The sequence below is a fragment of the Poecilia mexicana genome, unplaced genomic scaffold (genome assembly GCF_051168715.1).
Source record: "Poecilia mexicana isolate PSO_F unplaced genomic scaffold, ASM5116871v1 scaffold_2, whole genome shotgun sequence".
Taxonomy (NCBI): Eukaryota; Metazoa; Chordata; class Actinopteri; order Cyprinodontiformes; family Poeciliidae; genus Poecilia; species Poecilia mexicana.
In genome coordinates this window covers 31,337,386-31,354,023 of record NW_028263371.1, presented here as the reverse complement: position 1 = coordinate 31,354,023, position 16,638 = coordinate 31,337,386, and the positions used below count along the sequence as shown (strand labels likewise).

At 40.4% G+C, this 16,638-nt stretch overlaps 2 protein-coding genes across 3 annotated transcripts in view; both read right to left on the bottom strand.

Annotated features, from left to right (window-relative positions):
* Positions 1-1,950: 1,950 nt before the first annotated feature.
* On the bottom strand, positions 1,951-6,196 carry LOC106924363 (uncharacterized). 2 transcript variants are annotated; one of them, XM_014998047.2, is made up of 7 exons: positions 6,090-6,196; positions 5,539-5,577; positions 4,359-4,647; positions 3,504-3,640; positions 3,145-3,382; positions 2,881-3,056; positions 1,951-2,246 (listed from the first exon to the last, which is right to left on the bottom strand). In XM_014998047.2, exons 1-7 carry the CDS (start codon positions 6,115-6,117, stop codon positions 2,194-2,196), a joined length of 960 nt encoding a protein of 319 aa, XP_014853533.2. In that variant the 5' UTR covers positions 6,118-6,196; the 3' UTR covers positions 1,951-2,193. The 2 variants fall into 2 exon arrangements, with proteins under 2 accessions (XP_014853533.2, XP_087860084.1); XM_088003958.1 differs by lacking the exon at positions 1,951-2,246 and having other exon boundaries at positions 2,269-3,056.
* A 5,343-nt stretch (positions 6,197-11,539) lies between these two features.
* The window catches only part of LOC106924362 (cilia- and flagella-associated protein 47), a 32,985-nt gene continuing 27,886 nt past the window's right edge, over positions 11,540-16,638 (bottom strand). The window contains exons 65-67 of the mRNA XM_088014594.1: positions 14,991-15,152; positions 14,530-14,698; positions 11,540-12,868 (exon numbers count right to left, since the gene is read on the bottom strand). Coding sequence (XP_087870720.1) covers positions 12,677-12,868; positions 14,530-14,698; positions 14,991-15,152 — 523 coding nt within the window. The 3' untranslated portion in view covers positions 11,540-12,676. The remainder of the gene's footprint in view (positions 12,869-14,529; positions 14,699-14,990; positions 15,153-16,638) is intronic.

Here is a 16,638-nt window from a genome sequence, read left to right as displayed (position 1 = left end):
AAGAAATTGGAATTGTTTGCAATTTTTTTTTTTTGCTAGAAATGTTAAGAGGACATCTTCATCACTTCTTTGTTTTTCAAGTATGTCTTGCAGGGACTGAGGTGTGCTTGCTTTTCATATCAAACTCCAGTGTGATTCTTTCTTCGCGAAGACAAACTCAAAGCCACCGCGCCTCATTCAACCAACAAAAACACTTCCGAATTGAAACATGGGCGCAAGACACGGCATATTCTCTCACCTGTTCGTCTCCTTACAGAGAGAAGCAAGTCCTGTGTGGCAGCCTGTGAAACATGAGACTCGGCCGCATAATGGCTGCAGGAAAATGGACTTAGTCTTTGATAAGCAAGACCAGTTAAAAGATTAGGCATCTCCTCGCTTTTTATAGAGTCCAGTAAATGTCAAGCGTTTTTTGGACAGACCATTTTAAATATTCAAAACAACAGATTACCTGAAACTGTCTTACACAGGACCACCACACCACACCGAACTTTCTGGCAAATTTTTCAGGCATTTGCACACAACCGTGAGGTTGGGATCACGGCTGAAAAGGAAGAACCCACACCTCCAAATTGCGCCTGACCTCGACTGGTTACTCGGAGACCCGAGAAAGTTATAAGATGTTCACGTAGCAATTTGAATGTAGCATGTTCTGTACCTGTCAGGCTGTAAAAGTGATCAGTGGGCTCCGTTTGCATTAGGCGAAACAGCAGGACTGTTGTCGATAACAGGTTCTCTGAGGACTAATGAATAATAATATGTACAAATTTCTTCACAGGATCATAGAAAAAAAACTTTTAGCAGACGTGACAGTAGAAACGTGACTGAGTAAAGGTGTTGAGGTTTATGTTGGACCTCATTTAGCTACTGAAAGGATGCATGCATGACAATCAGAAAATGAGGCAGTCAGGAAGTTTGGCTCACAAAATAAGAAGCCTGGACTGACGTGTTTTTTTTAGCCTTGAATGAAAGAAAGTTAAACTATTCACTTTCAGCCTTCTCCAACTTCTCAAGGTTCCTCTTTAAAACATGCATTCAAATAAATGTCTGTTCTTTTATATTTTACTCTTTTTACCAAGTGCAGATGTTTTCTTTGGTCTGCTCTTTTTCATTACTGGTATTTTTTCTCTCTCTCTTTAAATTGATGAAATTTGAAAGCTACAGTTTGAATATCAGCTTGCCATACTTCATTAGCTTGGAACGCACATCATTTTGCAATTCCCAAAACTTTCCGATCTCATTTTCAACATCATTAACTCATAGCTCTATTTCTAATGCTATCATTCAACATTACTTATTACAATGAGTTGAAATAACTGGATATATGAAATCATAAAAATAGAATATTTTACACATAGGAATAATAACATTTCCTTGCACTGTGACGGACCGGTGACTTTTCCGGGGTGAAGATCAAGTGAACAAATCCCCGGACAAGACCCCACTTTGAACGTGGTAAGAGTCTTTTTCAACAGCGACAAAGGGCCAAAAGGCCACTCATGGAGGAAGAAACCATTTGTTCAAAAGTACAATAAAAGCCAGATCACAGTTTGCAAATACATTCGACCTTTTTTTTTCCTTCAAGAGGAACTGGTGCACTTCATTAAACAGACGGCATAATGAGGAAAGAACAATATGTGAAATCTCAAAAGCAACATTTCAAGATATAAACCACAGCTTGGGAACAAATGGTTCTTAAAAATGAACAATCATTCTAACTCACAAATTAGTTACAAAGTGGCTATAGAACAACAATGTAAAACACCATAGCAATGTCTCATAAAAGTAAAAGGTAAAAAAATAAATAAATAAAAAAGGTGCAAAGCTGTCTCTCTCACATTATTGTTGAATTTAGCAAAGAGAAATTATTTATACTTTGAGAACTGGCAGGAAAAAGGAATTGAGGACTTTGACAATTTGAGTTGCTAATAATATTTTGACACGAAAAATATGTGGATTGTCGGAATGATTTATTTTAATATCAGACAGAGACAATGTAGTACTTTGTTAGAAGTTTGTAACTCGACAGTTTGAAGTTTGTCTGCCACTTCTCACACCTAAAAAGAGCAAAGCACTCCAATTTACTGAGCAGGAGAAATGTGTTTTGTGGTATAATTTCAAAACTTCTAAGTCCTGAAAGGACCACATGCTACCGAGCGAAGTGAGTGAAACCAGAGTTTGTCTTCCCGGGGACGTTTACTGTCTGGTGAAACTGTAGAATTCCACACGGCTCCCGATTTCCTCAAATTCTGTGGACACAGAAGGGTCGATTGGGGGGGGAAAAAAATAAAATAATCAGATTTACAGACTGGTGTGACTCTTCAATCAATCAGGTTTGGCAGAAAATGCTAATACTTGTCATAAGAAAACGACTTCAGCTCTGTATTTATGACTTGAAGCTAATGATTAATATTCCGTTACTGGTGTGAGATTAATTAAGAGGTGTGTGTGTGTGACAGTCGACAGTGAACTGATCAATGAGGTGCGCCAGGTTGTGAGAATTCAAGCTTCCACCAGTCTTCCTTTAAATCCTGGATGCTTAAGAGCAACTGAGTCAAAGTCTCAGCAGTGACATAAGTAAATATACAAACTTATGTTAACATTTTTTCATAGTTTTCTTTTTGTTATGATGATAGCCAGACTTACAGAACTAAGAGACCAATTTATTTTGCTTTGGTTTTGGTAATCCTGTAGATTTATATGGTTCAAACCTACTTCTATTCTCACCACATGGCAGTTCATTCACATTTTACACCTGGAAATCTTAAAAAATAAATAAATAAATAAATAAATAAATAAATAAATAAATAAATAAATAAATAAATAAATAAATAAATAAAAATAAAAATCTTCTTTCTAAATTTGGACTCTTTGTCAGTTTACCTTTCAAGCAGACAAAATAGAGGTGATCTCCACACGGAAAATTTGACCAGTAGAACGAGTCGTCAGCGTCCACTCCACCACAGGGACTTGTGACTTGCCAGATGTGTTGCTCTTTCCAGTAAATGTAGCTCATGGAAGCACCAGACATCCAAAACCACGAGCTCCCCATCAGACGCCTACAGCAAAAACAACCCACACACTAAAAAAAATTTCATTTTTACACTTCTTGAAGCCCTCAGACTGGCTCAGCGTTCTGGAGGATACCTGCGCAGTCCCAGCCACACATGTCTGGAAGAAACGGAGGGGTCGTTTGTCAGGAAGGTTGTGTTTCTCAACACCTCCTCCAACCCTCTCTGCTCCTGCTCGTTGCGAACGCTGAGGAGGTCCCAGTAATGTTCCCTGCAGTACAACAAGGCGTCCGACCAGCACAGCTTCTTCTGCACAACGGCTACTCTCCGTCCCATCACCACTGCGCTGAAGGACGGCGAGGGAGCAGCCAGTTCTGGGAAAATATGGCTTCCATAAATTCACGTTGGGCCAATGTTCAAGTGAAATAGTTCCCTATGTTTGTAGATTTTTTTTTCTTTACAGTGGATTTTAAATATAAAACAGCTTTCACTAACCTCCATACACTTCAAGCTCACACATTGTCAGAATGCCGAATGAGGTGCTGATCTTTACGGTCAACATCCGACCCGTCATTCCTGTGCAGTTAAAGGTTTTGGTTCCCCCACTGGGGATGGAGGAAATGACAGCACATCTGAGAAGGAGACATACAGGTTTACATTTTTAATCCAGATCACTGAAAAACACAGAGTCGACACTGTAATCTGAGGCAACAGCAGATGTATGAAGATCCTTGAACCTTTTTGAAATTTATAATAATACGGCAACAAACTTTAAAGGGGCAGTTTTATATGCAAATATGACTTGTTAAAAGAAACTTTCCGTCATATTTTAATGCATTTGAAATTGGGCCTCTGTCTTTTTAAGAAACTCTGGCTCTCTCTGAAGCTCTGCCTTCAGGAAGTCATCACAACATGGCTTCTCCATGAACCCTTTAACAACATTTTACCAGCATTGCACCGAGAAGTAGCAATACTGGTGTAATGACCTCAGCTGATGCAGTTTCACAAGGCGTTTGCTAATTAACTAAAAGCTCAGAGGAGGAGCTGTGCCTCAAAGGCGGAGCTAGGTCCACCCAGGTGTTTTACACAGCTGAACGGTAGCCATGGGAGATTAATGAATTTCTCCAACATCTTATCAAAAACACTCCAGGTGTTTTTGATGAAGGAATAACATTATAGGATTACGTAAATGTCAAAACAAATGACTCTACATAACACTGCCCCTTTAAGATGTTTTGATATGTGCACATTTAAAATCTTTGTACTCCTGCTGATTAAAACAGCAGCTGAAAGCAGGATTTTAACAATAACAGGAGAAAAAAGTTGAAACTCTTCCTCCTCCGAGTTTACCTGGGGTTGTTGTTTCCGTTGTTTTCTAAGGAATTCCCGATGAGGATCTCGGCATTATTTATCCTCTCGCTCGCCACGTTCCTGTTGGTGATGCTGACGGTCGTGACCCGGTACACGACTGGCAACAACAGACTCCACCACGGGTTCGGTCCCCCTACTGTATGAGTGCAGGATTCGTGACTGTACTCTGGGTCTCTGTTTCCATCGACTGCCCTTGAGGCAACACCAAGGTAAGCAGTGGATGACTGAGATGCTATTCCCTCTAGTGCCACGTTCTCCAGGGATTCGGCTGGGTAGACAAGAGGAGGACAAGCCTTAAAATTAGCTAGATGGCTAAAAAAAAAATCAATTTGTAGCTTTAGTCTTTCACGTGTAGTATGATAAGTTTAATTGGCACTTATGTTGTAATATTGACAGGCAAAATATGAGATTTTGGTGTTTATCCAATACCAAATATATACAGGGTCAGTTTTACCGATACTGATACTTTTTATAATTTAAGCTTGGTATATCAAACTTCTGACATTTAGGTGTATTTCCTGGTTCTTCCTTCAGATTACATTGCTAAAATCTTAGAAAGTATTTGAACAAAGTCTACAGATGTCTATAAAATACTTTAATAACGTATCAACGAGATAAACAGAAACAATATAACACGAGTAATTTGTGTGTGTTTTTTCCTAAATAAACACATTGCAAAAAATTATAATTTTAAAAGAAAATCTTTCTTAAGGCAGAGTTGAACAATTGCAGTTTTTAAATTGTAATTGTAAGATCGAGAGGAAATCTGAAACTAAAGCATCGATCCCACAATCACTGTGACCTGGTGTTGATATTACTGACACTTTGTATCGATCTGCCCGGCTCTATGGTAATATTTTGCCACTTCTGTACCACAGGCAGCATTCAAAGTCCTACCCTTACAGGCAATGCTTGAGCAAAAGCTAATTTTGTAGTTGGTAAATGGTAAATCATCTTGTTTATTTGGCTCCCTGGCTAACACAACTTTCTATTTGCACACTCCTGTCTTGTAGATGTTGTCAAATTATGACAGCACCCTAATTTGCCTGGTTCTGTACCTGCCAGAGACAACATGGTTTTACATTAAAAAACCATGTTGTTTTGAAGGCAACGACTGCACAAAAGAAACAGAACAGTGAGAGCATCGACTGGATCTTACCTGTAAAATCAGCCAGGATCCACATTAGGAAGGAAACGCCTTGAAAAGGAAAATTTTAAGATGAAATTAAAGCTTCATTGCTTTGTTTTTTTAAAACACATTTTTATCAAGCTTCACTTGATAAAGCTTCAGAAACAGAAACGTTTCAGTAACTTTATATTTAAAATTGGGCAGCTTTTAACGTCATTAGCACTTTTTAAACGCAAGCATCAATCTATGTCAATGAATTAGTTTTCCCATATATACAAATCTGACAAATGAGCCACAAGGACCTGGATGGATGAACAAATGGCTAATCTGAAATTATACAGGTACTAAACCAGAGTGATTAACAGCGTGTGTCTACTTTAAAGGGCCCAGTGAACCCTTTACGGATCCTCACTTTAGTCACTGCAATTACATAAATGAGCCAGGTTTGTTTAAAATAGGCTGACATTGCCATGCTATTTGACAACCGAGACGATTAATAAACAGTTTTTAAATCAAACTTGTGGAAATAAAGTCAATAAAATATAACTCGACATAGCTGATTATTTATAAATCCTACTCACAGTAAGCAGCTTTGCGGGCAGCTGCCATCGTGGCTCCAGGTCTCCAACCTCTGGAATGGCCTTACCTCAACTCCTGATTACATGTTTTATCACCACATGATGATTGTTGTTAGTCTTGTAAATCACTTGTAAATCACTTGTAAATCAATCCCTCTGTATCACATCTGCTGCGAACTGCTTTCCAAATCAAATTGCTCTCTACGGCAGGAGCAACACGTTTCAGCGAAAAAGGTATGGAGTCGCGAGAAACGCGGAACCGGATTCCATCTCGGTGTCGGAAGACCGACTCGGACCGACTTGGACCGAAAAGTAGATCAGAAAAAAGTTGGGACGCCATAATTCCCAAACATGTTTCAACTTGCAACAAAGAATCTCAATGAGATGGAGACCTAAGCGTTTGACTCAGCCAGAGCAGACCCATAAGCTGAATCTTCAAAGTCACTGTCACAAAACCTTGATCACAGTCCTGTAAAAAATGTCATTAAGTATCTCTTAGCAAGTTGCAACTCGTCTTCTCTTTTATAGCAATTGGCTATAAGCTTCTGGCGCAACTCTCAAGCAGTCTTCCAGGCAGAATTGGTACAGTACATTTAAAGTGGTTTAAAGTGGTGTAGTCAAATACTCGCCTTTTAAACATTGTCCACAATTGTACAAGGTGTCAGTTTCAAGAAAGGGGCGAATACTTTGTTTTTATTTGTGTAAAAATCGATGTACAACTCACTGTGGACAGTTACGCTTGTGTTTCAATAGTTTATGACTTTGGTTGCTCTTGTGTTGTTCCTGAAGCCAATTTCCTTTTATCACAAAGTCACAGTTTGAGTACAGATAGTTGAAATTTGGACACAAATGGGTTTTCCAGTAGAGCAATGATCCCAAACATAAATCGGTGGAGGGCGATTCTATTCTCTAAAAGCCCAAACATCAACCCAGCAGAAAATATATGGACTATAGTGCCAAGAAACTACTTGATTTAAATTCTATCTGCCGATCCTACCGTCTGATCACTCTGCGCCACAATCTAAACACAATGCGAATTGCAGCATCTAGTGTTTCTGGCATTTTCAAATAAAGATTGTTCAGAAGAAAAAAAGAAATAAATACCTATTGAGATGAAACACGTTGTATTTGTCACTGCAGGCGCAGATTAATAAATAGGAATGTTTTGTATTTGCATATTTCCCTGCAGTGCGATGCATATTGAGGGGGTTTTTTTCTTTCTTTTTTTGTTTGGTAGGCTGCCTTTTTTGTGGAAACTCATCGCCTAAACGCCTTATTAAAGCCACCCAGGCACTGTGCGAGTAGCCCATAAAGCAGCGGCTCTGTTTTCATTATGACTGATGTCTTAACACGGCCTGGACTATCTTGATGGGAGCTCAGTTTCTTCCAGCCAAAATGCTGCCCTTCAGCAAGGATGCTCGTCTCACATCAAGGTCGGAAATGCACAATCCCTCCACTCCCGCTCCCTCCCTCTTACAAAGTTTTCCATTTTCTTTCCTCCTGCATGTGTAATGATGGCTTTTTATTACACCGGTTCATTAGCATATTTCATATCCTGCTGCTGAGCTTTTTCCAGCTCTCTATCTGTCTTCGTCGATGAGACGCAGGTGCTGGCTGAGGATAGCTTTATGAGAAATGAGAACAAAACGCACGGCGAGGTAAACAGGCCAGCAGCACCTGATAATCAGTCACCGGGAGGCAGACGTTTAAGGGAACTTTTGCCTCTGGACGGGTCCGGGAAGGAGCTTTGAAGACGGATACCGGCTGCGTTTCCGTTAACGAATGTGCGCAAATCTTTGTTGATATTCCGCCAATGTAGAAAACAGAGAACATTTCTGAGGTATAGATTCAACACGTTCGAATGACACGCAACTTTTAATGATGCCATCATCCTCCAACCACCTCATCCTAACGCAAAAAGCTTTTTATTGAAAAACGTGAATCGGTGTGTTTCCCTTGAGCAAATGTATCTTCGTAATGTCAATTTATGCAACGGTTTGGTTAATGGAAACGCAGCTACAGTCACCGAAACAGAGTACAGTATGAGATCCAAAGCTCTGGTGGGCTCGGGTTCTCTTGAAGGACAAGCCGCTTATGAAAAAGTGACATCAAAGTCCAAAGAAGTCTCATTTAAAGTCTTGTGTTGACAACTTATAAAGTGCGATGCTGCAATTGGCCGATTCTTTGGTTATTTCCGTTGTTAAAACATTTGAACAAACCGCAAGCTTTTCAGATTAATCGTTTTCCTTCCATTTCTACAACTCTGTGCTACCTGACATTTGTCTGCCACCTAGAATCCCGACGAAATACATTAAAGTTAGTTACTGCTGCGTGACAAAATGAGGGTGCGGAAAAGCTCACGGGGTTTTCCGTAACAATTTCAAAAGGATGCTACAACTAAAGTAGTCAGCGCCCAAAATGACGCTGCAGAGATTTCAATAAAATGTGCCGAGAGCCCACCCTTCAAACACAAAAACACTTTCTGCTTTAAATGCTCCCGATGAATACAGAATGCCAACTCCGACAGGCGGCGGCGGCGGCGCCCAACGCCTCGCGCACAAAGATTCATCATGTGTCACGGCTCAGGTTTTAGGCAGCAAATGGAGGTAAGGAGATGAAAGCGGCTTCTTCTTCCTCCCCCTTCACTTCTGTCATGTTCACCAGAGGGAGATTTGATAGGTGCAAGCTCACACACACACGCACACACGCACACACACACACACACTCCGTCACGCCCAGAGACAGAACAGACACACATGAAATGTTCACAGAGAAGTGCAGCAGTAATAATTAGATTTCACTTCAAAGAAGCTGGCTGTGGATTTGCTGGGACAACAGAGCTGACGTGCGATTGGCTGCTGAGGCTAACAGGTGAGGGGTGGACAGCTGCGGGACTCCTGGTCATCTATCTGGTGTTGGGACACCGCAGGGCTTGTTGTGCATCACTATGCATCCCTGCATACGCTTGAGGGCGTTTGACTGAGTTCAATGAAAAATGTTCCTCTGGTTCGGCGTTTCTCTTTGACGGCAAGAACCAATTAGGGAAAGGTGTGAAGAAGTATTTTTGCCCCTCGCAGATTGACTCGGTTTTTGCTTATTTTTCAAGTTTTGGAACTTTAAACGCCATTAAACACTTGTTCAGTGAGTAGTGTAGAGAAGTTGTTACGTTACGGCCAAACTTTGTGAATTCGAGGTTCTTCATGAACAGGACGTTTTAAGAACAAGTTTCATTAAAGCCGACGGTCGTATTTTTATCAGCTAGAAGTTAAGAAGGCTAAACTGAACAGATGCTAAATTCAAACACTGATCAGTGTTAGACATTGTACTGCTTTCTAATTCAAAGTAGTGATTACATAACTTAAAAACCACGCAAGCATGTGCAGTATATGTTGTTTGGTATAATTACATACATTAATAGGTGACAATGATCAACACATGGATACCTCTTCTTTGTTCTGACAGGGAGTCAAACAAATGGCTTTGTATTTTTAGCGAGAAAGAAGGCCCCCCCCATCCCCCTTTAATTACCGCCACGCTAATTGAATCCCTGTGTGAGTGATGTATGGGGATAGGACTCCCTGTGACAAAATGAAAATGAAATAGTATTAAGCAGCCAAGTAGATAATCCATTCAGAAACGTCTGAGAAGCGAGAAGGATTACTTGAAAACGGCCTCGTACGGTTTTCACTGTCAGAGGACATCGAAGTCGTTTGAAACGTGGAATTATTTCATTCTCAGATGAGAATCTGGAATCCCTCACAAAGTAATAAAACTTGTCCTAGGAAGACAGACTATTGGAGTTGTGTTGTGTTTATTTTATGTCATGTTCAGGAGGTTTACTAGATGTAATTTTCAGAACTGGTGTAAAGCAGGATTTCACCATGATGGAGGGGGGAACATTTAAAACATTCGAGTCCCTGCAGGCTACAGGATAGTCTCAAAGACAGACTGTCTGCTAGATAGTCTCAAGGTCACTTTGTATATAAATTTTCTGCCAAGCTACAGCAGTTGAATACAGACAGACTAATATTTAAAAACAAAAAAAATCATAGGAGACTGGGATGAAACCAAAAAACAATTAAGTATGGGAGGAAATTTTGCTCTTCAAAAATATCCGTCTGTAACGGATTCAGAGAGATGAAATATGATACCTAATAAAATGTCTTTCCAAATTCAATATTATGCTTACTGATACCTGTTATTTGCTTATGTTAGTCCGGAAAATATGTTTTAACCAAATGAGTGAGAGATGAGCCTCCTTCTATGAATCCTTGATAACAAACTGGTCTGTGGGTGTATTCTATGATAGGGTGTTATAGATCGGAAAAGAAAAAGAAATATATTTTTGACAAAAAAAAAAAAAAGAAGTCAGAAATTTTGCAATAAATCTCAGAAATGTTCTTTTTTTTCTAGAAAATTTCTTATACTTTTTTTGGAGTAGAAATATACTCCTCCTTTTTTCCCCCTCTACCTACAATGGCCAGCAGGCTGTTGAAACATTCTGGATTTGCTACAGATCTTACATAATTTGTTCATGCCCTGCACTGGATTGCTATAAGTTGAAAATGTAAAAAAAAAAAAAAAAAAGTTAACCTGCCAGATAACATCACAGGTTATGAAGATGTAGTACCTTGTAGTCGGGGATGGACTGTCCCTTTGAAACGTCTATTCTATCAGTCCAGGACTAATGGAGTCCATATATTGGGGAGTCGGTGCTCGGCAGCTCGTCGTGATTACAAACTGGACTTCTAACATGACCTCTTGTTGCAGCAGGGGAACACGGCAGACCCCAATTACAAACCGGCTTGACTCATCTGTTGCTGGGGCAACGCAGCAGCAGAGGGCGGCGGATGGGGGGAGCCCGTTTCAGCAGGTCATCTGGGGATGAGAATCAACAAGGGCTCAAACCTGCAGCGATGCACTGACACAAGCAGATGCTCTGGTTCCTATAGCTACACCCACACACACACACACACACACACGGAGCGAAACCCCTGATTCCTCACACAGATGGTATGCAAAATACATGCACAGCAAGTCCTGCTTTCAACATCCATCCAATCCGATGCTTTTAGTGCTCGCTCTATCTGCTGCCCTCATCTATTCTCCCTCGCCGTCACCTGTTACTCAACCATATCCCTGCTCTCTCTTCCCCCGTCTCTCCGTCGGCTGTCGTGCTCCTCTCTCTCTACCTCCAGTTCATTCTTAACCTGGCCGACTGCAGATGGTGCTTAATGGATGCATAGCTGAGCGTTACTGCCTTGTGAATAATTTCGAAGGCACAAGGTGAATCACAGGACAGCTCAGTACACGGACACACAAAGAGGGTTTGTGTAGCTAACCAGATTTTTTTTTTATTAATCTTTTTATTCAAACTCAAGTTTGTTTTCTTTTATTTGAAAGCTGAATTCCATTGTCGTCTACTAAAAATGACATTTTCAACATGGCAGATGTTTTTGTTTTTTTTCTTGGAGCCGTCAGGCATGCTTTGGGTAAAACTGCTGGGCATTTTTGTTTTGAAAGACAACATGATGCCTGTGGTGTAGAGAAACCATCGTATGTCGTACCTAGCCTAATTCCTTCTTCTCAAAAAGCAGAATTTTATTTGCAAACTTCACCTAATTTGATACAAGTGACAAAACTATTCTCACCCCTTGGACATTTTCACTTTTTGTTACGTCAAAGCACTAATTTCAATGTGTTTTCCTAGTATTTTATATGATATCTGTAGACAAGATAATAAGTTTTACGGTTTTAAATCTTGTGGGTTTTTTTTTTTACCCTAAACATATTCATATGTAGTGGATTAGATAAGTGTTCACTTCTTCCTACTCTTGGCTTTTTTCTCTTTTTGCAGGTGTACAGGCAGGTGACTTGTGTTCTTTCTATGCTGGTTTATCTCTTTCTTCTTCTACTCCTTCTTTCCCTTTAAACCTTTTTCCCCACACACACACACACTAAACCCAAAGCAACTTCTAGGAAAGCTTAACATATTTCTCATATTTTAATTTCCCAAAAACAACAATTTAATGTGTGCCACATTGCTGGACAGGAAACGTAAAAAAAAAAAAAAATCATTTCATTTAAGTCCGTACATGAATCTAGATGGAAATAATAATTCAGCAGACACATTTGTAGATGTGCTGGATGTGTGGAAGTTCATGGACACTGTAGTGTGAACATTTTTTAAGAATGCCAAAACGTGCCATTCCTATCCCAAGATTCATAATGATGGAGCTCTTTTCCCTTGCACTAGTTGAAAGAAACGCTTAAATCAAAAAAAAAAAGAAAAAAGGATTGGGGTAACATTACTTCGGGCAGATTGAGCTTTAATTTCCTTCCCACAAGGTAGACTAAATACATTTTGGCATCAGGAGAGAAATAGCTAATTAGCGCTGCTGATGGGAACCATCATGCAGCTAATGAGCCAAGAGAAGACGAGAAAACTTTCTTTCTTTGTGATTTAAGAGACGATGTGACGAATGTGCATGTGTGAAAATACATACAATAACATTCAGCCAGCTTCTGAAAAATATTCAAACAAAATCTGTATTTAAAATGAAGAAAGGGTGGGATTTTTATTGTTATTATTATTTTTTGACTTTGACAGGGGATGAGTTAGCCAAAAAGGGAACGCGAAGGTTCTGGACCACAAAGTTACGCCGGCGTCGTCTGGGGGGAACAGGAGCCGGGAAGCTGCTCTTGGGGGATGATTCACGGAGGAGCTGGGGGTCCTGCAGGGTTTTCCCTCTCACATCATAAAGCCACTGCATGTCTGCTGCCTGCAATGAAAGAGTTTAGAAGCCAACAGTTAAGATTCCAGGAGAACTACAGAACCGCAGTCAAGGACGGGTGTAAAAACGATATTTGCGGCATGACATTTGTTTTCTAGTGATAACCAGAGATGTTTTGCTCGGGGGCGGGGGGCAAATGCTTTATTTCTGCGATCAAAAGATTCTGGGAGCAAAGATCTGTTTATTTTACTGAAAATACTGAAATTACCAAAACTGAAAATTGTCAGAGTTTTACTGTCAGGCATATTCTCTGGATACCTCAAGATTATTTTAACAAAATCTGAAAATTCTCTCCTATCCAATAATACACTAAAGCAGAAGATCATGAAATATAAGATATTACAATCATATAAATGCTTTCAAACAGTAAATAAAAAAAAATAAAATTATATATATATATATAGGCTTCTGGATTACTTAAGAAACCTACAGTGTTGCTAAGAGTAGGGCTGAAACGATTCCTCGAATGATTCGAGTACCTCGATTACTAAAATTCCTCGAGGAAAATTTACCTGCCTCGAAGCTTCGTTAATTTATGTTTTATTAGTTAGCGCACCGTGTTCCGGCCGGGACTTCATTTGCGTTGCGCGGAGCTCTCACTTCCGCCTCTGAGTTGTTGACAAAAGCTAAGTCTCAGCGGCATAAAGTCCAATCTTCAAGATTGGCCCGTGGGGATTTTATTGATTGATGATAATGCCCGACTTTTTATCGTTTTTGGGGAACCAATAAGCATCCTTAAAATGACTGGGGGAATGCCTGGAGTACGGCAGCATTTCTCCTCCGGGGCTGCTGGTTGAAAGCGAACGGCAGGAAGAGCGCTGAGGTGAGCGGATAGCCTGAACAGGGCGGGCGGCTGAGTAGCTGATGCTTACCGTGTAAATGTAGCTTTGCTTACCGTGTAAATGTAGCTTTACCGACGGAACCGCACAATACATTTCATATCCCGGTCTGAAGAAACGGGTGGCGGAGCGCATCGTACATGGCTGGTAGATGAGTTTCTGAGTGTGACCAGTGAAGGTGTGGTAAATATCCCGTATTGCTTCCCCCCGTGTTCGTCCCCCGGTCTAACGGTTCGTCAGTCCGCTGGTCTATTTCCTCCCCTCCACCCCATCTTACGTTCGTTCATTCGCCCTCTCCTCCCACTCCAGGCGGCATTTCCCGTATTTTCAAACCCAAAGCGTGACAGGTTAGGTGGCAAGGTGAGTTTAATTAATCTATTAAACTCACTGAAGATGAATACATAAACTAAAAGCCGGATTGTAGACATTTTTTATAAGCATATTTGTGAGCCTGCCTCTTTGTTATTAAATTCAATATAATTTCAGATTTTTCTATAACTTTTCTTCTGGTTAACTTAGAAAGTGAGCTATTATTGTTACAGGTTAGTTTTCTAAACTACAAAAAAAGCAACTGTTAGGGATGCTCAAATATGAAAAATTGGACTGATATTGATATCTGATAGTAACACCGGTATTATGCCAGATTTACCAATATTTCATTTTATAATTTTTTTTTATCCGATTACTCGATTAATCGTAAGAATAATCGATAGATTACTCGATTACTAAAATATTCGTTTACAACAGCCCTAGCTAAGAGTAAACAATCTTGTGAACGCCTCATCAGCGCTCCCACAGGAAGTGATGTACCTGGACGGCCAGCCTCGCTCTGTGTCTCTTGCAGCTTGCAGTGGGGGTGAAGAACACAGAGATGAGAGCTCCGGCTGTCCCAGCAGGAGGCAATATCCCGGAGGCTGGAGCCACGGTGAACTCGCTGCTGCTGCCTGGCAGGAACGTCGCTTTGAATGACACCGACCTCCTGCAACCGACGCTGAATTGGTTACTCCACAACAATTGGTTACTCGCACATGCAAGAACGGCTGCAAACATGTATGGAAACTGATGAAATACAAATACGTGGTTGCTTGAATGCGAATAAAACCAAATATTGGCTTTGAGATAATTACCACATTTATTTTCAAAAGGTCTGCGCACTTGTGTCATAATAAAGCATTTAAAATAGAAGTAGCAGACGTTTTAGCTCAGGAATAGAACAAAAATGCCAAACTTTTCGGTACGAGTAGAACTTTTATGAAATTTCTTGTACACACCTGGTGGTGCTGGTCAGGCGGAAACCCACGGCAGACGTCCTCCCTATCTCTGTGGTTTCTACACGAATAACGTCGTCAACCTGAGGCTTCGTAGCAATGAGAATCAAGGGAAACTCCCAGATCTTGCCGGACAAAGACTGAACTGCTAGGACGCTTGAGAACCTTTGAATGAGAGGAATATTCACTCGGGTGTAAAAAGAAAGCAACATTTCTGTTTACACTTTTATTGTTCTACTGTCTATTGAAGGTTGAAGCCTGGAAGCAGAACACTGAACCATGCAGGGGATTTTTTTTAAATATATGCATATACATATTTTTTTAAATATATGCATTATTTTTCAATAATAAAAGATTCTGATTCTGTAGACACTCTAACTTCAGACATCTTCAAATGTCTAGACGTGCGACGTCTGAGTGATAACATAGAACGCTGCTCATATGTTCAATATCAGATTCTTCTGATTAATGCTGCTTGTGATAAGAAAGACATTAGTTTGCTGCAAAAATGGAATCCAAATCGTTTAGGTTTTCTGACACAGAAATGAGCATGTCTTGATTTTTTTATAGCGTTTTTTTTTTTTTTTTTTCCTCACTGTAATTGATCTTCTAGGATTTCTATCTATTCGGACAAACACAATCCTCTAAGCTGGTCGTTACTATTCCGGCTCCGATCTTCTGATACCTCCCTTATCTCCACTTACGGCCCAGATCTAACATGTAGATAGAAAATGGAAGAGCCTATTAGCGGCACCAACCCCCCTCCCGTCATTTCCTGATGGCGAAGTCATTAGCTCTTGGAGGTATTGATTCTACCGGCGCACGCCTCATTAATGGACTCTGCAGATCCTCTACAGAAGACTAAAGCTGATAAATGAATCCTTTATTTACTCAGCAGGACGTCTCGCGCTACGAAAAGTAAAGGCTGAGATTACGAGTTTCTACATTTCTCGGCGTCGCAGTCCTCCCGGCGGCTTTTTTTCTTTTTTTTTTTTAAACCATCAATCATTCGTAACATTCTGACCACCGACAGGCGAGGTAATAATAATAAAAAAAACAACACTGATTGGTTTGTCAGAATATTAAACTCGTATCACATTTTTTAAAATATGTGAGACATTATTAACGGATGTCTTTTCTCATTAGCCGACATCATTTATAAACGTCAGTAAATGCTAGATTCTTGCCCCTGGGGGTGTAACCTAAAGGGATGAAGTGTTGTTTAACCACAGGCAGCCATTTTAATGAGTCGGCCTTCCCCCTCTAGTTCAAAGTGAACACAGCAAAGTTTCCTGCGACAAACATTAAGAGTCAGCATATACAGACAGTAAGAAATGAACACGGTAACCACACCCAGTCGAGAGGAAGAGACCAAACGGTGGAAGAAGAGGCACTGAGGGAGGAACAGCCAAGATTAATGAATGCAGATTTTGCCTACAGTGTTGGAGATAAACCGTTATTTGTACACCGCTGGAGGGACGGAGGGAGAGGTGGTTCAGTTTTTTCTGCTTTAACTCAAGAGCCGTATTGTTGCTTCATCACAGAGAGGGGTGAGTAGTCTTCTCACCACAGAGGCTATATTTGAGGTTTATGATTGTTTTTTTTTCTTATCCTCATGTCCATTTAGTTGTAGGGTTGTCACGAGAGCAAA